Consider the following 19,784-nt stretch of genomic DNA (forward strand, 5'->3'; position numbering starts at 1 on the left):
TGTGAGCCCCATGTGGGACAACCTGATCACCTTGCCTCCCTCTCGCCTGTCCCGCCATCGACCCCCGGCCCACGTCATCCCCGGGGCCTGGAATGCCCTCCCTCTGCCCCTCCGCCAAGCTAGCTCTCTTCCTCCCTTCAAGGCCCTGCTGAGAGCTCACCTCCTCCAGGAGGCCTTCCCAGACTGAGCCCCTTCCTTCCTCTCCCCCTCATCCCCCTCTCCATCCCCCCATCTTACCTCCTTCCCTTCCCCACAGCACCTGTATATATGTATATATGGTTGCACATATTTATTACTCTATTTATTTATTTATTTATTTTACTTGTACATTTCTATCCTATTTATTTTATTTTGTTGGTATGTTTGGTTTTGTTCTCTGTCTCCCCCTTTTAGACTGTGAGCCCACTGTTGGGTAGGGACTGTCTCTATGTGTTGCCAATTTGTACTTCCCAAGCGCTTAGTACAGTGCTCTGCACATAGTAAGCGCTCAATAAATATAAACGATTGATTGATTGATTGTATCCCCCCAGCGCTTAGAACAGTGCTTTGCACATAGTAAGCGCTTAACAAATGCCATTAAAAAAAAAGTTAAGTGACCTGCCCAAAGCACACAGTCGACAATTGGTGGAGCCGGGATTTGAACCCTTGACCTCTGACTCCAAAGCCCGGGCTCTTTCCACTGAGCCACGGTAGGCTTTTAAGGGGGGGGATTTGAGGAGGATGTGAGGAGGAAGGGCATTCCAGGCCAGAGGTGGGCCAGACTAAGCTGTAAGCTCGTTGGGGGCAGGGAATGTGTCTGTTATATTGTTATATCGTACTCTCCCAGGTGCTCAGTACAGTGCTCTGGGCGCATTAAGCGCTCAATAAATACGACTCATTAATCGATCGATCCTCCGGGCTGGTGAAGAACTGGACTCCCATCTTACCTCCTTCCCTTCCCCACAGCTCCTGTATATATGTATATATGTTTGTACATATTTATTACTCTATTTATTTATTCATTTTACTTGTACATATCTATTCTATTTATTTTATTTTGTTAGTATGTTTGGTTTTGTTCTCTGTCTCCCCCTTTTAGACTGCGAGCCCACTGTTGGGTAGGGACTGTCTCTATATGTTCCCAACTTGTACTTCCCAAGCGCTTAGTACAGTGCTCTGCACACAGTAAGCGTTCAACAAATACGATTGATGATGATGATGATGATGATGATCGATCGATCCTCCGGGCTGGCGAAGAACTGGACTCAGGCTCGATTCGGTCCCGGGGGTCCCTTTAGCGAAGACACGAGAGCAGCGCCCTCAAGTCACCACCAGGGGGCCCTCTTTGCCTAGCCATCATCCCTCACCTCCCCGCCCAGGCCAGGAGGAGAGCAGAGAGCAGGCACCTGTGACCTAGGGGCGGTCAGTCAATAGCATTTATTGAGCGCTTACTGTGGCCAGAGCACTGTACTAAGCGCTTGGTCCAGGGCAGTGCCAGCATAGTTCTTCAGGACGGGGGCCTGGATGGGGGGGGGGGGGGGGTAGGCTGGGCCGGTTATAGGGTGACCCCCACACCCTCCACGGCTCCTCCCTGACCCGAAGCTGCTCAAGGGTGTGGGTGGAGGAGGAGCAGGCAAGTGAACAGATCCAGCTAAACAGGCTGCCCCTGTGTCACCTCCAGCTGCCTCGCCTGCCCCGGGGGCACCCAGACCCCCCCACCCTTAACTAAACCCCTGCTAAACCCTAGAACAGCCAAAGCTCTGGGCTTGTTGATTAACCCCAGCCCCATCCCGGGCCGCTCCTCTCCCCCACACTGGCCTTGACCTCTAGCAATCAATCATTAGTCTCTGCCGCAATGTTATTGCCTGGATCCTTCAGTTTTGCTCTCTTACTCTGGGCAGACCGCTGTGCTGAGCTTTTGGGAAGGGCCACAAATGGCTTCTCAAGGCCCAGGGCCGACTTCCACTCAATCAAGCGATGGTATTTATGGAGCGCTTACTATGTGGAGAGCACTGGGCTGAGCGCTTGGGAGAGTACAATACAACAGAGTTGGTAGACGCGTTCCCGGCCCACAACGAACTTACAGCTCGTGAACTGCTCCCCGAAACTCCCATTCCCCCCTCCCCCCACCAGCCTCGTCCAAGCTAACCCGGTCTCTGGCTTCCCTGCCCATCCCTCGGGCTATATCCAGGACCCCTTTCTTTCCATTCTGCTTCTTCCTTCCTCCCCTTCCCCCAGGCTGTGGATCCATGACAAAAAAAAAAAGCATTCAAGCTGTTTACTCAAAACTACGGAGTACTCGCTCCTCTGCAGGGAGTTTGGCATTTTTGTTGGAATGGAGTGGATTTCCAATCCAATGGAAAAGCCTCCCTAGGCCTGTCCGGTTCCGGCCTCCTTCCAAGCCCTAGTCCTAGCCCTGGCAGAGCGTCTCCTGCCAGGAACCCTCCAGGCCCACCCGGCCGGGCAAGCCTCCCGACTAGGTGGTTGCTCCCTGGCCGGGTGCCCGGTCCCTTTTCCTTTCCCCTCCCGGTCTCCTCCCCCTTTCCCCTTGCTCCCTCCCCTCTTCCCGCCCCCCGAAGCCGCCGCTGCCGGAGAGCCCGGAGCCCCACAAGATTCCCCCGGCTGCTCCGGCTACCGGGACCCGAGTTTGGAGCCGGGGTTGCCACCGTCCCGCCCCCCAGCCCCCAGGGGGCCGGGGGCCACGAGCCATGTGCTGTCCGACCCCCCAGCCCTAAGCCCAGGTAAGGGAGAAAGAAGTAACCCGGAGCCTTCCTCCTGGCCACTCTCCCCTGCTGCCGCACCAGGTGGATAGATTGGACCCCCATCCCCGCCACCACCACCTGTACCAGCCTCGGGCCCCGCTCCCCACCAGGCTGACCCACCCCTCGCCCCGAGCCAGACCATGCAGAAGGGGAAACGCCAGTTCCTGCCTGAGCTGCCCGGGGAACAGCGGGTCTGGCCCGGGGACCCCGCGGACATTCGGGTCACCCGGAGGCCGCTCAGCAACCAAACTGATGACCTGGGGGCACCTGGCACCGGCCGCAGGAAGACCTTGGTCCTGATAGACATCGTCTGTCTCCTTGTGGGTGAGTCTGGCAGCGGGGAAACCGAGGTGCCCCGGGGGCCCACGACCCCCACTCCTTCCCGAGGACCTGCCGCGGCTTCTGGGGAGACGCCACAACAGCCTGCCCCGGATCGGTGAAACCCGAACCTTGGGCGCAGCCGGTACCCCATGCATCCGCACGGAGCTAGGCCCCAGGCTGGCTGAGAAGGGAAGGGTGATGGGGAAAGACCTCGAGGTAGGAGGGTCGGCTTAAGGGATGATCTCAGAGACCCCTCCTAAGGGGGGAGAGCCTCAGGGTCCTGGCTCATTGCCTCTCAACCTCATCCCACTCGCCTCCCTGAGGCCTTGGCTCCCACCTGCCCCCCACCCAGCCCCCTGTCAGCTCAAAGGTCGGTTACTTCCCCGTGATCATCTTTTGTCCCAGTTCCTAGCGCTCCGCCCCCACCCCAGTAGTGCAGGCCAAAACACGCAGCCCCCACACCTTCCTCTCTGGCCGGCCAGGGCACAACTTGTGCCATGGAGAAGGGGCAGGTTCCTACTTGTCTCCCAGGCATGAGCCCTTGCAGGGAGAGAGGGGAAGGGGCTTGCCCAGGAGAGAGAAGAGAGGGCTCCCAGCATGGCAAGTTGTACTCCCAGGGCCCCTAGGCCTTAGGTGGCATTCACACCCAAGCCCTGAGGCCAGGGAGGGAGCACAGCTGAAGGGAGGAAACAGGCCGGGTGGATTCTCTCTCCGGTAATTTCCTTTGGAAAACTGGGAAAACTCTCCGAAGGGGAAAAGCCTGGGGTTGGGGGGAGGGGGGACAGAGCCCCAGGGCACTTCAGAGCAAAGGTGGCAGGGCCGGATGAGCTGGCTGAACTGGGCCAGGGAAGTAGGAGAAGAGGGAGGCTGGGGGAGGGGCAGCAACGGGGGGGTGGGGGACAGGGCAACTGCTCTGGCCCCCACAACCATCCAGAGAGGTAGTTTCAGAGCTTCTAACCATAAACACAGTCCACCCGGGCCCCCACACACATGCTCAGAAATCCCCAAGCCCACCCGCAGCACACATAAACACACACATTCGCATATACACACATTCACAAGCAGACACCCCCTCACTGTCATACACAGAGATGCACTCATACACGTCAGCCACCCTCTGACATCCAGAGCTGCATGCCTATGGACACATTACCCATGCGTGCACCTTGACACTCATATCTACAGAGTTTCCTAACAAACTCCAATCAATACACACGCACCTTGGCCTAAAGACACATACACACCTTTTTCTTTCTTGGGTCCTGCTGAGGAGGCCTCTGAATTACTACACTAGAGAACTGGTTGATGCCCAAGGGAGGGGCCCAGGACCCGTTTTCTTCTGGAGTTGCAGGGGAGGGCCCATTTCATTTGGGAAGTTGAGGGGGTCCCATCCTGGACGTCGCAGGGGTCGGGAGCCCCTCCATTCTGCATGTTGGGAGTTACGGGGGAGGGGACTAGTCCATGCTGGAAGTCAGAGGGGGCAGGCCAGCTCAACCGCTAGCCAAACTCTGGAAGATGCATCCCCCATCCCCAAGCAATTCCTGGGGGCCAGGTTAGGGGAGGCGAGAGGCATCACACAGGGATCTGCTGACTCCAGCAGCAGAAAGACAAGACTGAGGACAGGCGGGAGCCAAGCAGCTTGTTTGGAAAGGAAACCGGGGACTTGGGACGGGAAACACAGCCCAGGCCACACCCCCAGGAAAAGGCTAGTGGGCAGGACGCCTGGGTCCCCTTCCTGGCCCTGCCCTGTGTCTGGGGACTTGGCAGCTGCAGGTCTCCGTTTCTACTGACAGCTCCTTGGATCTGGGGTGGGGGGTGTCAAGAAGCCTTTGTGATTGCCCTGGAAGGGGTCTTCGGGTTCAATAGTTGTGCCCGCCACTGGGGTGCCCTCAGTTCCTGGGTGACTCCAGCTCCATCCCCCTTCCCGGCCCCCAACTTCCCTCTCCCCCAGCTTCCATCCCCTTCTTCGTATGTGAGATCAGCCGAGTGCAGCCCACCCATCGGGGCTTCTACTGCAACGACAGCAGCATCCGCTACCCTCTGAAACGGGTGGAGACAGTCAGCGATACGGTCCTTATCTCCGTGGGCATCCTCATTTCTGCCCTATCGGTGAGCGAAGTCCACAGCTGGAGGATGGGGAGGGAAATTGAACCACGGGAAGTGTCAGTGCCTCCTCTAGAGACCAGGACAGAAAGTCCTGCCTTTCCTTGGCAGGGCAGTAGAGGAAGTCTCACCTTTGCCCCATCAGCCTAATGGGGAAGGACAGCATACTCCTGGCGTCCCCCTGGATGGGGCCAGAGGAGCACTGCCTCCTGAGTAATGGGGCAGCCAGGACACTGGGAACCGCTCCTCGATGGCTGCGGGAGCCACCTCTCCCACCTGCTCAGACCCACAAGGGTGTCCTGCAGGTCAACGGGGGAGCACGGGAGCCTGCCCCAGGGAAACGGGAGCTTGCCCCCACCTGGGCACCATCTCCCAGTTCTCCGAAACCTCCCGGGTCCCCGGGTCACAAGTTCGAATGCTGCCACAGATCGCCCTGGGGGAGACCTACCGTGTGCGCTACCGGCGCCTGAGCTCCCGCTCCTTCGTGGGCAACTCCTACGTGGCTGTGCTCTACAAGGAGGTGGGTGCCTTCCTGTTTGGCTGCACCGTGGGCCAGTCCCTCACCAGCATCGCCAAGCTGACCGTGGGCCGTCTCCGTCCCCACTTCCTGGCCGTCTGCCAGCCCGACCCTGCCCAGCTCGACTGTTCCAGGGGTTACGTGCTGGACTACGTCTGCACAGGCCGCCCCTCTGAAGTCCGGGAGGCCAGGTGAGAGCGGGTGCTGCCGGGGGACCCAGGGGAACGCTGTGCCGACGCCGAACTGAGAGCCACCCTGGCTCCGGAGCTGGCAGGCTTCCATTGCCACAGCCCACCCAGTACCAGGGTGCTCCTCCTTCCTTCCCTGGCCGGCACCTCCGAGAGGGTAGTGGGGCTGGGGCTGGTAGGGGCTTCAGCGAGTGACCCGGCCTCTTCTTTCTCTGCAGGAAATCCTTCTACTCAGGCCACGCCTCCTTTGCCATGTACAGCATGCTCTACCTGGTGGTAAGTGCCTTCAGAAGCAACTTTCCCCGGGGTGGGTCCCCCTTCCCCCTCTCCCCTCCAGCCAGAAACAGAGTTTCTGGCAAAGGCGAGAGAGGCCGACACCTTCCCCGACTGGTGTCCCCACCCTAAGGGACAGTCTCCCCGGGGACACTGCAAGGCAAGAGGTGAACACTGACGCCTCGGCCACCTGCATCCCTGGTCCCTCCCGACTCTCCAAACTCCCCCACCTGCTTCCGGCCTCTTCCCCATCTGCCTTTCTGCCCAGTCCAGAGCTGCTCCCCTCCCCAGTCCTGTAGGCCTCGTAGCCCCGTCTCTTCTCCCGCTTCACCTTCCCCTCCCCCTCCACACCCTGCAGCTCAGCCTGTGCCCCAAGGGACAGAGAAGGCCCCATTGTGCCCATGATGCCCACGGAGCCGGGCACAAATGAGGCCTTTGTGTATCCCTGGCCCGCAAGCGGCGGGAGCTGGAGAGCCGCCCCGAAGCCCAGACCCTATTCAAGCCCGCCGGCTCAGCACGGCACCCCATGAATGGAACCTCTCAGATGCCTTTTGTCCCCTTCCTCAGCTCACTCCCGAGTGAGCAGTGGAGGGGGGGGCGGCCCCGGTAACAATGCCCATCTGTCCGGGCTCGCTCGGGGTGCTCCAGCCGCTAGGCTGAGCCTGGCGGCTCCGGGAGGGTTTTGAGCCCCAACGGCCTCTGCTCTTCTTCCACTCGGTGGTGTCCCATGCCCTGTAGGCATCCTGTTGTGGAATCAGTGGCCTTTCTGGTCATTTGGGCCCCCCTCCCCCGGGGGGGGCAGGGGAACACATAGAAAATCCCCAATACAACTGATTATAAAGACAGAGTGAAACAAATCCACCCAGTGTCAGTCCGGTGGGAGGGTGCCAATTCTGCCCAAGCCTGGGACCGAGACCCTCACCTGCCCTTTCTTTTCCCCCAGTTCTACTTGCAGGCCCGGTTCACGTGGCATGGGGCCCGCCTGCTGCGCCCACTAGTCCAGTTCATCCTCATCCTCATGGCCCTCTACACCGGACTGACCCGGGTCTCCGACTACCGCCACCACCCCTCGGATGTGGCTGCTGGGCTCCTGCAGGGAGCCCTGGTGGCTTACTGGGTGGTACGTCCCAGCCCAGGGAGGCGGGGTGGGCGTCCCAGGCATCCAGGGAGGAGGGCTCTGGGAGAAATCTGGTGGGTTATCAGAGGGGGTGGGGGGAAAAGCTGGAGGAACTGGGAGCCATGACCTCAGGGAGGGGGCCTGATCCCTCCTTGACTCTGACCTCATCCAGGATTGGAGGGTCGGGGAGTGTCCTCGGGGAGGCTGCCAGGGGGCTGGAAGGCCCAAGAGGGCTTAGTGCTGGGAAGAAAAGCAACGTGTCCAGGCCAGGGCCCGGAGGCCCAGGTGTACCAGCCCCCCTCGCCTTCCCCCTCAGGCATTTCACATCTCATCCATGTTCCGCTCCAAGAAACGCTCGGCCCTGCTCTCTTCCTCCTGCCCCGAGAGCCCAGACTCCAATGGCCACACCAACTGCTAACCCCATCCTGCTCCCGGGGCTCCTCCAGGGTCCGCCCCCGCCCACCCTGACTTCTCCGCTGGCTGCGGCCCTCCAGCCTGGCCCGGACTTCTGAGACCCCATGCAGCCGGTCTTCTCGGCGGCTGGGCCCCAAGACCTAGGCCTCCAGGATTCTCCTAGCCTTCCCTGGACTTTCAAGGAAGGTAATTAACGGGATACCACCACAGGAAGTCGGATGATTCAGGAAGGCCCACCTCGACCTGGCGGATGACCCAGGAAGCCTCGGACAGGAAGTTGCCCCTTCCCTGGAGTATGGCATAGGAAGGCCTGCCTTTTCTGGCCAAGCGATACCGAAATCCTCCCCAAGGGTAGGACTGTTCTTGCCCTTTCTCTGAGTCTTGACATTTCAGCCTCTCTCAGCGTGGGCCAGATCTGAGCCCTAGTCTCTGGGTAAACTGGGTATAGCCCAAGGATGAAGAAGCGAGGGGGCCAGAGGGAGTAGGCCGGGGCCCTTGGGCCCTCCCCCTGCTCTTCGCCCTGCCCCAGCAATAATGTGAAGTGTACAGTATGGTATGTGTTTTTTAATAAACGGTACAGCTGGAGCCGGGGGTGGCCCCTTTAACCCCTGAGGACCTGCTGTCACCTTCACCAGGGCCCTATCCCACCTAACCCATTGTGAGTGCCCACCTCGGGTGGAGGGGTGCTGCTGAAAACCAGGAGTCTGTCACAAAGGAGAAGACATGAGGCAGGCGCTCCAACCCCAATCTCAGGCCCGCCTCAGACCTGCTGGCCCACAGGATACATCGTATTACGTGCATCCTGGAGCTTGAAGTAGCATGGTATAGTGGGTAGAGCACGGGTTTGGGAGACAAAAGACCATGGGTTCTAATCCTGGCTCCACCACTTGCTATTGTGTTACCTTGGGCAAGTCACTTCACTTCTCTGGGCCTCAGTTACCTCATCTATAAAATGGGGACTGAGACTGAGCCCACATGGGACAGGGACTGTGTCCAACCCGATTTGCTTGTATCCACCCCAGTGCTTAGTACAGTGCCCGGCACATAGTAAGTGCTTAACAAATACCACAATTATATTATAATCCAGTCCCCCTGGCTCTACCCTGGTTCCGCAGTTGTTGCGCTCCCCTCCCTGAAACAGAGGAATGGAGCGGGGCTGGGCCCTGAAAAGAAAAGCCCCAAACCTGAAGGTGCCCAATGTTGGCCCTATCAACCCGTGGTATTTGAGTGCTTACTCTGTGCAGACCAACGTCCTGAGCACTTGGGAAAGTCCAGTACAACACAGTAGGTAGACACAATCCCTGCCCGCTAAGTGTTTACAGGCTAGGATCATAGTGTACTCTCCCAAGTGCTTAGTACAGTGTTCTGCATTCAGTAAGAAAGGGGAGACAGGCATTAAAATAGACTACAGACAGGGGGAAATGGCAGAGTGTAAGGATGTGGACGTGTGCTGCGGGTGGAATGAATATCAAGTGCTTAAAGGGTTCAGATCCAAGTGCATATAAGGTGACAGAAGGGAAAGGGAGTAAGGGAAATGAGGGCTTAGTTGGAGAAGGCCACTTGGAGATGTGTTCATTCCAAATGGGTTACAGATGATCTGAAGACTGGGCAGACAGCCTTCCTCCCTTCACCCCTACACATTTTGGTGGCCAAGCTGGGGGACAGACCTGAACCCCCAAGGTGCCTCCATCATCCTCCAGGGTCCCCCAAAGTCTGAGTCAAGTGGGACTCACTAAGAGACTCCACCTGGGGGATGAAAGGAAGAGGAGGAGGGGCCCTGGAAAGTGAGGTGGGGGATGGAGAGGGAGGCTGGAGCCAGGCTGGCTGCAGGGTGGAAGGACAGCTGGGCCTGGGCAGAAACTCCAGTGCATTCTTTCCAGACTGATAAGAGCCACTTCCTGGCCTTGGGGTGGGGAGGCAGGCACGCCATGCAGAATGCCCTCCCACCCCAGACCTTGGGGATCATCAGACCCAGCCCCTCCTGCCTTTCTGGCTTTAAGTCTGCCCCATCCAAAGCTGGGGGCCCAGACAGGAGGGAGGGGCTGCCCTGTGGGGGCCAGATTAGGTTTCTCCAACCACATGGAGGAGGACATGAAAGGCAGGGAATAGGGGGTGGGGGAAGGCCCATCAAGGCATGAACCCCAATGTCCTGGCTAACAACCCAGACTACAAATTACTTTCAGCCTGAACTTTGTCCCTGTCTGTTGCAGCTGGCCACCACGGGCTGGACAGGGAAGATAGCGGGGAGGGTGCAGGGTCCCCCAGAAGCAGAGTGGCTCAGGGGAGTAGGATTAGTTTTTAAGGATAGCCAAGCTCATTAAGAGCCTTTCCCAAAAGAAGGCTTTTGGGGGTAGGGGCAAGAAGTATACCCCGGCCCAGGAAATTTCCTCAACTCCCGGCAGCAGGAGCTGGAAGAGGAGCATGGCCCAGAGGCTATTTGCAGGGATACTCATGCTGTGCATAGTCTTTGCACCTGGGCCAGCCCCACCCCTGCTGCTTGTTAGGGAGTGAAAAGCCCTATGGTGGGGGAGGAGCCATGTGAGGCATGTGGTGAGACCCCCGGGGTTGCTAGCTTGTGTCTATGGGTGTGGGCTGTGGGGGGGGATCCTGAAGGGGCAGGGCAGAATAGGGTGGAGGGACGTGCTGGGCCAGGCTGGCGCTAACAGGGGCACACAGGAATGGCCCCTGGCAGGAGGACCTGCAGCTAACCACAGGGTTGGCTAACCAGAGGACCCCCATTGTGTGAGCTTCCTCAGCTGGAGCCTAGCCAGGTCAGAAGAGGGAAGGGCTGCTCCCAGTCTCAAGTGTCCCCCTTTCCTTCCCGCATGGCGCCCACAGCCTCTCCTGGGGACTGGAGAAGGCAGGCTGTGGACCACTCAGCTTCCTCGTCCTTTCCTTTCCCCTTGACTCATCAGACCCACAGCCTCACCCACCCTCCCTGCTTCCAACCCCTAAAGGGTTAAAGGAGCTCTGGGGAGAGGGCAGGAGGACAGGAGCCTGCCTCCCCAAAGTGCCCCTTCTTAGCCATACAGGCCAGGGGCTGGGACTAAGGGAGGTGGGGGAGGGAGGAAGGGCTAGACTCCAAGCCCCTGATGATGGACTTGGCTGGCAGTTCACAGAGAGGGAGGAGAGGAAGAAGCTTGAATGGGATGTCCTAGGCCCATTACTCATTACCCTGGGATGTAGGGGCTCCCTATCTTCCACTCAGGGTGGGAGGGAGGCTCCAGGAACAGCTGACAGCTGTCTCCTCCCCCTCCTCCTCCTCCTCTTCCCTACTACCACCACACCTTCTGCTCCCCGACTACTCCCCAGTCCCTCCACCACCAGCCCTGCTCTTTGTTTCCCAATTCTGTCCCCAGCCCAACCTCTCAGTTCCTCAAGCCCCCGCCCACCACACCCTGGTCCCCCACCATGTCCCTTTCCCTGCCAAGAACTATAAATAGGGATTCCTTGGAGCTCTCAGCCCGCTTCCCAGAAATGAAGAGCTGCAGCTGCCGTTCTCCCCGGGCCCCAAGAGGGAGCGGGCAGTGCCACCTGACAGACTGTGGGCACATACACAATACACGTGCACATGTGCATGCACAGAAGCACACGTTCAGGCATACACAAATAGACCAACCCCCCCAACACACACATGACTTCCTAAGGGGTCAGGATGAGGAAACCACCCCTAGAGAAGAGATGGAGCCCATGGGGTGGCGGGGTGGGGGGAGACTGAACACTCCACCACCAGGATAAAGATGATTTACCTACTTACAAGGACCTCTTTCATCAAGTCCCCTCACTGAGAGACACCACCTCTCCCCGCTGGACACTGGAGAGTTAACAAGAGTCCCCGGTAATGCAGAAGGCTGGATTAGGTGCCCGGAACCTTCTTAGAGAATAGATTCCTTCATTCGTATTTATTGAGCGCTTACTGTGTGCAGAGCACTGTACTAAGCGCTTGGGAAGTACAAGTCCTTCCCCTCAAGGAGCTCCCTACCTGTTGGAGGCAAGCCCGACCTACCGTCATCATAAACACACGTGCAGATGTTGCAGGCGTGGAGGTGAGAGTAGAGGGCCACTGTTTCTGCTGGTGGGTGGATGAAAGGGATGGAGTTAGTCTGAGAAAGCTTCCTAGAGGGGGTGGCTACGTTCTGCAACTATTATTACTATTATTATTATAGATAGTAATAGTAATTGTAGTATCTGTTACACACTTACTATGTGCCAAGCACTGTACTAAGGGCCGGGGTAGATACAAGATAACCAGGGTGGCTTAGTAAGAAGCTGCACGGCGTAGTGGGTAGAGTATGGGCCTGGGAATCAGAAGGTCATGAGTTCTAATCCTGGCTTTGCCCCTTGTCTCCTCTGTGACCTTGAGCAAGTCACTTCACTTCTCAGCGTGGCTCAGTGGAAAGAGCCTGGGCTTTGGAGTCAGAGGCCACGGGTTCAAATCCCGGCCCCGCCACTTGTCAGCTGTGTGACTTTGGGCAAGTCACTTCACTTCTCTGAGCTTCAGTTCCCTCATCTGTAAAATGGGGATGAAGACTGTGAGCCCCTCGTGGGGCAACCTGATTACCTTGTATCTACCCCAGCGCTTAGAACAGTGCTTTGCACATAGTAAGCGCTTAACAAATACCAACATTATTATTATTATTATTATTCTCTGTACCTCAGTTACCTCATCTGTAAAATAGGGATTAAGACTGTGAACCCCATGTGGGACAGGGACTGAGTCCAACCTGATTTGCTTGTATCCACCCCGGTGCTTAGTACAGCGCTTTGCACACAGTAAGGGCTTAACAAATGCCATTATTAGTGGATAGAGTATGGGCCTGGGAATCAGAAGGACCTGTGTTCTAATTCTGGCTCCCTCACTTGTCAGCTGTGTGACCTTGGGCAAGTCATTTAACTTCTCTGGGCCTCAGTTACCTCATCTGTAAAATGGGGATTAAGACTGTGAGTCCCAGGTGGGACATGGACTGTGTCCAACCTGATTACTTTCTATCTAACCCAGAGCTTAGAACAGTGCCTGGTACATAGTAAGCACTTAGCAAATACCATTAAAAAAAAAAAAATCAGGTCCCACATGGTTTTCACGTCTAAATACTCATTCAGTTCGTTCAATTGTATTTATTGAGCGCTTACTGTGTGCAGAGCACTGTACTAAGCGCTTAATAATAATGCCTGTGTTTCTAGGTGGTGCTTTTATTACTAAAGCACCTTACATTACTCATCTACCCCTCACGACACCCCTGCGAGGTAGGGTTTAGGTATTATTACTCCCAATTTACAGCTGGAGAAACTGAGGCAAGGGGGGGTTAAGTGATTTGCCCAAGGCCACACAGGGTACGCGTGTAGAGCTGGAACTCAAACCCAGGACCTCCGGTTTTCTGTACCGCGGCTCCCCAAGTAGGAGGGAGGACAGGCATGGAATCCCCATTTTACCGATGAGGAAACCGAGGCACAGATAAGCGACTTGCCCAAGATCACACAGCAGACACGTGGCAGAGCCCAAATGAGAACCCACATCCTCTGACTCTCTGGCCTGGGCTTTCTCTACTAGGTCACGCTGCTTCCCTAATTTAAAGGGAGGGAGGGACAGGAGGTGGCCGACAGGAGCAGGAAGATCTAGCACTGTCTGACATCTTCCTGCCAGCACTGTTCCTTTCTTGGTCTTATTGACTTCTCGTTGCCTCGTGGAATCCAGCTCCCCTTGCTCTTCCTCTCCTTCTCCTTTCTTCCCTCCTCACCCCTCTCCCTCTTCCCCATCCCTTTTCCTATCTTTCCCTCTTTTCCCTTCCTCTATCTCCCTCCTCTCCCTTCCCTCTCTCACCTCCTTTTTCTCCCTTCCCCCTTCCTCTCTCTCCTTCCTCCCCTCTCCTCCTGGCTCAGTGGAAAGAGCCCGGGCTTGGGAGTCAGGGGTCATGGGTTCTAATCCCGGCTCATTCATTCATTATTCAATCGTATTTATTGAGCGCTTACTGTGTGCAGAGCATTGTACTAAGTGCTTGGGAAGTACAAGTTGGCAACATATAGATGGTCCCTACCCAACAGTGGGCTCACAGTCTAGAAGGGAGATAATCAGGTGGTCCCACGGGGGACTCACAGTCCTTATCCCCATTTTACAGATGAGGTCACTGAGGCCCAGTGAAGTTAAGTGACTTGCCCAAAGTCACACAGCTGACAGTTGGCGGAGTCAGGATTCGAACCCATGACCCCTGACTCCAAAGCCCGGGCTCTTTCCACTGAGCCACGCTGCCACTTGTCAGCTGTGTGACTTTGGGCAAGTCACTTCACTTCGCGATGCCTCAGTTCCCTCATCTGTAAAATGGGGATTAAGACTGTGAGCCCCACGGGGGACAATCTGATAACCTTGTATCTACCCCAGCGCTTAGAACAGTGCTTGGCACATAGTAAGCCCTTAACAAATACCATTATTATTAGTATTATTGTCCGCCCTCTGTCCTTTCAAGGCCCTACTGAGAGCTCACCTCCTCCAGGAGGCCTTCCCAGACTGAGCCCCTTCCTTCCTCTCCCCCTCGTCCCCCTCTCCATCCCCCACATCTTACCTCCTTCCCTTCCCCACATCACCTGTATATATGTATATATGTTTGTACATATTTATTACTCTATTTATTTATTTTACTTGTACCTATCTATTCTATTTATTTTAGTTTGTTAGTATGTTCGGTTTTGTTCTCTGTCTCCCCCTTCTAGACTGTGAGCCCACTGTTGGGTAGGGACTGTCTCTAGATGTTGCCAGCTTGTACTTCCCAAGAGCTTAGTACAGTGCTCTGCACACAGTAAGCGCTCAATAAATACGACTGATTGATTGATTGATTGATTGATTGATTGATTGTCCTGCCCTTGGGAAAAGGATCGCCTGGACTGGAGAAGCTGCTCAGTTCCACCCAGACAGAGCTCCATTTCCAAACGGTGGGGGCAGAGTGAGAGGGGCAGGGAAGGTGAACTAAACTGTCCCGATTTTAGGGGGAGGGAGGGGACAGGGATGGGAAGCTGGGAGCCAGAATTCCTCCTGGATTCCGCAGGGGACAATGGGGAGACGGTTGGGGCCGGTTTCACTGCTCGTGACTGAGGCACAGAGAAGGCAGCAGCAGAAGAGCCAGGGGAGAAGGGGGCGGTGACCGGCGGGCCTGGGGCGCCACCCCATGGACACACGTGGCGTAGCACCGCCCTTCTCTTTTTTTTTATGGTATCTATTAAGCGCTTACCATGTGCCAGGTACTGTACTAAACGCAGGGGTAGATAATAATAATAATAATAATAATAATGGTATTTGTTAAGCGCTTACTGTGTGCCAAGCACTGTTCTAAGCGCTGGGGTAGATACAAGGTTATCACATTGTCCCCCGTGGGGCTCACAGTCTTGATCCCCATTTTACAGATGAGGGAACTGAGGCATCGTGAAGTGACTTGCCCAAAGTCACGCAGCTGACAAGTGGCGGAGTCGGCATTAGAACCCATGACCCCTGACTCCCCAGCCCGGGCTCTCTCCACTGAGCCAGGAGGAGAGGGGAGGGAGGAGAGAGGGGAAGGGAGAAAAAGGAGGTGGGAGAGAGGGAAGGGAGAGATAGAGGAAGGGAAAAGAGGGAAAGATAGGAAAAGGGATGGGGAGGAGGGAGAGGGGTGAGGAGGGAAGAAAGGAGAAGGAGAGGAGAAGAAGAGTGAGGGGAGCTGGATTCCATGAGGCAACGAGAGATACGAGTTCAATCACCTTGCCCCCTCCTACTTCACCCGGCTATTCTCCTACTACATCCCAGCCCGCACACTTCGCTCCTCCGATGCCAACCTTCTCACTGGATTCATTCAATCATATTTATTGAGCGCTTACTGGGTGCAGAGCACTGTACTAAGCGCTTGGGAAGTACAAATCGGCAACATATAGAGACGGTCCCTACCCAACAACGGGCTCACAATCTCTCTCTCTCCACGGACCTCTCTCCCACATCCTGCCAGAAGCAGCGTGGCTCAGTGGAATGAGCCCGGGCTTTGGAGTCAGAGGTCATGGGTTCGAATTCCGACTCTGCCACATGTCTGCTGTGTGACCTTGGGCAAGTCACTTAACTTCTCTGAGCCTCAGTTACCTCATCTGTAAAATGGGGATTGACTGTGAGCCCCACGTGGGACAACCTGATCACATTGTATCTCCCCCAGCGCTTAGAACAATGCGTTGCACATAGTAAGTGCTTAATAAATGCCATTATTATTATATGTGACAATTACTCTCCCCCGCTTCAAAGCCTCATTGAAGACACATCTCCTCCAGGAGGTCTTCCCTGACCAAGCCCTCCTTTCCTCTTCTCCCACTCCCTTTAGCAAGGCCCTACTTGCTCCTTTTATTCATCCCCCCTCCCAGCCCCACAGCACTTATGTACATAACCGTAATTTATTTATTTATGTTAATGCCTGTCTCCCCCTCTAGACTGTAAGTTCGTTGTGGGCAGGGAATGTGCCTGTTTATTGTTGTATTGTACTCTCCCAAGCGCTTAGCACAGTGCTCCGTGCACAGTAAGTGCTCAGTAAATACAATTGAATGAATGAATGAACTGTCCCACATGGGGCTCACCGTCTCAATCCCCATTTTACAGTTGAGGTAATTGAGGCCCAGAGAAGGATGTGACTTGCCCAAGGTCACGCAGCAGACAAGTGGTGGAGTCAGGTGGACCCAGGTCTTTCTGACTCCCTAAACCAGCGCTCCATCCATTAGACAACACTGCCTCTCCCCTTTCTCTAGTTGCTCTCTCTCTCCCTCCAGGATTCCCCAGTCCCGTCCACCACCCCGCAAGCTCGACTCCCACATCGTCCCTAGCTTCCTCCCTTCCCACTCCTTCGGCCAAGGCCCTAGACCAAATATTCAGTCGGGCGCGCCTGCCTTCTTAGCAATGTCGTGAGGGTTGCCGGCTGGGAGACGGCAGGAAGGAAGAGTCACAGAGCATGCCAACCTCCCCGGCTGTCCCTCGCCTCATTGTTGCACCTCTTGACATCATCCCCTCGTTCTTCACCCCGACTCGGGGCCAAAGGGAGCCACTGGTTACAGATTGGAGGTTACACAGACAGGAGGAAGGCTAAGAAGCCGGGAGCTGGGCCCAAGGACGGGGACAAGATAAGGATAAGGAGTCCCAGTTTCTGGGAAGCCCTTCCTCCCCTCTTCCATTGCCCTGATTTTCTCACCATCTTCTGCTGGCTAGTAATAATCATTCATTCATTCAATCATATTCACTGTGCGCTTAACTGTGTGCAGAGCACTGTACTAAGCCATTGGGAAGTACAAGTCGGCAACATCTAGAGACGGTCCCTACCCAACAGCGGGCTCACAGTCTAGAAGGGGGAGACGGACAACAAAACAAAACATGTAGACAGGTGTCAAAACCGTCAGAATAAAGAGAATTAAGAATTGTGGTATTTGTTAAGCACTTATGTGCCAAGTACTGTACAAAGCGCTGTACAAAGTCCAGGAAACCTGGCACTCCTAGCTGGGGAAGGGATAGTGGAAAGACCAGAGGCTGGAAAATCAAGAGTTCTGGATTATAATTTTCCTTTGCCACTTAGCTGTTACTCGACCTTGAGCAAGTCACTTCACTTCTCTGGGCCTCAGTTTCCTCACCTGTAAAACGGGGATAAAATACATGTTCTCCCTCCACCTTAGGCTGTGTGACCCATGTGGGACGGGGACTTAATTATCATTACGGTATTTGTTAAGCACTTACTATGTTGCCAGGCACTGTACTAAGCGCTGGGTGCATACAAGCAAATCGGGCTGGACACAGTCCCTGTCCCACGTGGGGCTCACAGTCTCCTTCCCCATTTTACAGATGAGGGAACTGAGGCCCAGAGAAGATCACCACTCTCTTAGCATGCGAGAGCTAGCAGGATCGATGCCCGCATTCTCCAATTTTTAGAGAAGCAGCGTGGCTCAGTGAAAAGAGTACGGGCTTTGGAGTCAGAGGTCATGGGTTCGAATCCCAACTCCGCCACATGCCTGCTGTGTGATCTTGGGCAAGTCACTTAACTTCTCTGGGCCTCAGGTACCTCATCTGTAAAATGGGGATTAAGACTGTGAGCCCCACGTGGGACAACCTGTTCACCCTGTATCAGCCCCAGCGCTTAGAACAGTGCTTTGCACATAGTAAACGCTTAACAAATGCCAATTATGTATATATATATATATTATATATATATATATCACACAGCAGACAAGTGGCAGAGTCAGGATTAGAACCCACGATCTTTTGATTCCCAGGCCTGTGCTCTCTCCACTATGCCGTGCTGCTTCCAGACTTGATGATCTTGTATCTACCCCAGTGCTTGGCACATTGTGAGGACTTAATGAATGCCACTATTAATCAATCAGTCGTATTTATTGAGCGCTTACTGTGTGCAGAGCACTGTACTAAGCGCTTGGGAAGTCCAAGTTGGCAACATATAGAGACGGGCCCTACCCAACAGTGGGCTCACAGTCTAGAAGATTATTCTAGACTATTATTAGTAGTATAATATATACAATATATCATATATTAATACATTACACTATATAATAATACATATAATAAATAATATGCTATAATGATGCAATAGATGATATAATATATTATATAATAATAGAATAATAACACTATTATTCTTCAGTGGGGGCAGTAGGATGGACTGAAGGATTCTGCTGCCCATCCAGATGCCCAGATCCCTGATAGATGTTTTTCAGCCTCTCCTGCCCCCATGCCAGCTTTGATGTGGGCACTCTCCTCCCTCCATCCCCCTCCTACCTTGCACCGTGGGCTTCAAAGGGCTTACTGCCCGGCAGTGCCGGCTGCGGGGGTGGTTCGTCCTGCTGGCGCCTCTGGGTCCAGGGAGCTCAAAGCCCCAGCCAGACCTGCCTGCCCCCTCCTCCTGCCTCATGGGTGGGCTGTGACTCACAGGGCAGGGCAGGGGCAGGAACCCATGTGTCCTGGCTCCCAGGCCTCCGTCCCCAAGCCCAGGGAGCCACCTGAGAGGCCTTGGGTTTCTCGGTGGAGGCATTTGTGGGTGAGAAGGGTTAAAACACGGGACGAGTTGGGGGCTGCAGTTCGGGCCGGCCCGGGTCACTCGATGTCATTCATTCTTCATTCAATCGTATTTATTGAGCACTTACCGTGCGCAGCACACTGTACTAAGCGCTTGGGAAGTCCAGTTCGGCAGCATACAGAGACGGTCCCTACCCAACAACGGGCTCACAGTCTAGAAGGGGGAGACAGGAGACAAAACAAGTCGACAGGCGTCAATACCGGCGGCTTTTCAGGCTTTTAGGCTGGTCACAAGAAACAGAAGCTGTGAGGGAAGGGAGAAAGAAATCGGAGCGGAAAAAAGGAAAAAAAACAAGATTTAGATCGATAGCCTAGATACCAAATGGACCCCCCGACACAAAAATAACTTTAGCGGAAAGAAAAGAAAATAAGGATTCGGACACTAAGGAAAGAAAACGCTGCCCCAGATAGAAGTGGAGGGAAAATGTTTTAGCAACACTTTGATGAGGGGGGGACACCCTTTTCCCGGTTCTGCTAGAACTGGGTAGTTGTGTTCTCTAAGAACATCGTGCTACAGAAGAGTTGCATTATGTACTTCCACTCTGTGAACCTTAAGTTCCATTTAGATCAGGGAGTGGGATCTGATTGTCTTATAACTCTGCCGGGGCTTAGTTCTTGGCACATAGTAAATAAGGGCTTAAATACCACAATTATTTTGCACACAACTTTCCTTCTAAAACGTCTCTGTGCACCAACGGGGACTGTGTCGTACCCGGAAAGACGGATGCTGTAGGAAGAACAGTCCCTAGTTCTCCAGCAGTGGTCTATCCACATGGCCAAATTAAAAAGGTATGCTAAAGCAGAACTGATGATTTCCTTAGGTTCACAAAATCTCCTCCCCTCCCCGCTCTAGACTGTAATAATAATAATAATCATAATAATGGTATTTTTAAGCGCTTACTATGTGCAAAGCACTGTTCTAAGCACTGGGGAGGTTACAAGGTGATCAGGTTGTCCCACGGGGTGCTCACAGTTTTAATCCCCATTTTACAGATGAGGTAACTGAGGCCCAGAGAAGTGAAGTGACTTGCCCAAAGTCACACAGCTG

At 54.9% G+C, this 19,784-nt stretch overlaps 2 protein-coding genes across 2 annotated transcripts in view; one reads left to right on the plus strand and one right to left on the minus strand.

The window, feature by feature from the left end:
• LOC119950250 (E3 ubiquitin-protein ligase Rnf220-like) overlaps positions 1–18,470 on the minus strand; it is a 33,351-nt gene extending 14,881 nt beyond the window's left edge. Inside the window, exon 1 of the mRNA XM_038772448.1 lies at positions 18,440–18,470. The gene's annotated coding sequence lies outside the window, so the exon portion shown is untranslated. The remainder of the gene's footprint in view (positions 1–18,439) is intronic.
• Positions 2,604–8,286, plus strand: LOC119950251 (phospholipid phosphatase 3-like). Its single transcript, XM_038772450.1, has 6 exons — positions 2,604–3,065; positions 5,014–5,171; positions 5,593–5,873; positions 6,089–6,146; positions 7,087–7,263; positions 7,577–8,286. The coding sequence occupies exons 1-6, from the start codon at positions 2,882–2,884 to the stop codon at positions 7,676–7,678; spliced, it is 960 nt and encodes a 319-aa protein (XP_038628378.1). The 5' UTR covers positions 2,604–2,881; the 3' UTR covers positions 7,679–8,286.
• Positions 18,471–19,784: the final 1,314 nt, after the last annotated feature.

Source organism: Tachyglossus aculeatus, chromosome X1 (genome assembly GCF_015852505.1).
Source record: "Tachyglossus aculeatus isolate mTacAcu1 chromosome X1, mTacAcu1.pri, whole genome shotgun sequence".
Lineage (NCBI taxonomy): Eukaryota > Metazoa > Chordata > Mammalia > Monotremata > Tachyglossidae > Tachyglossus > Tachyglossus aculeatus.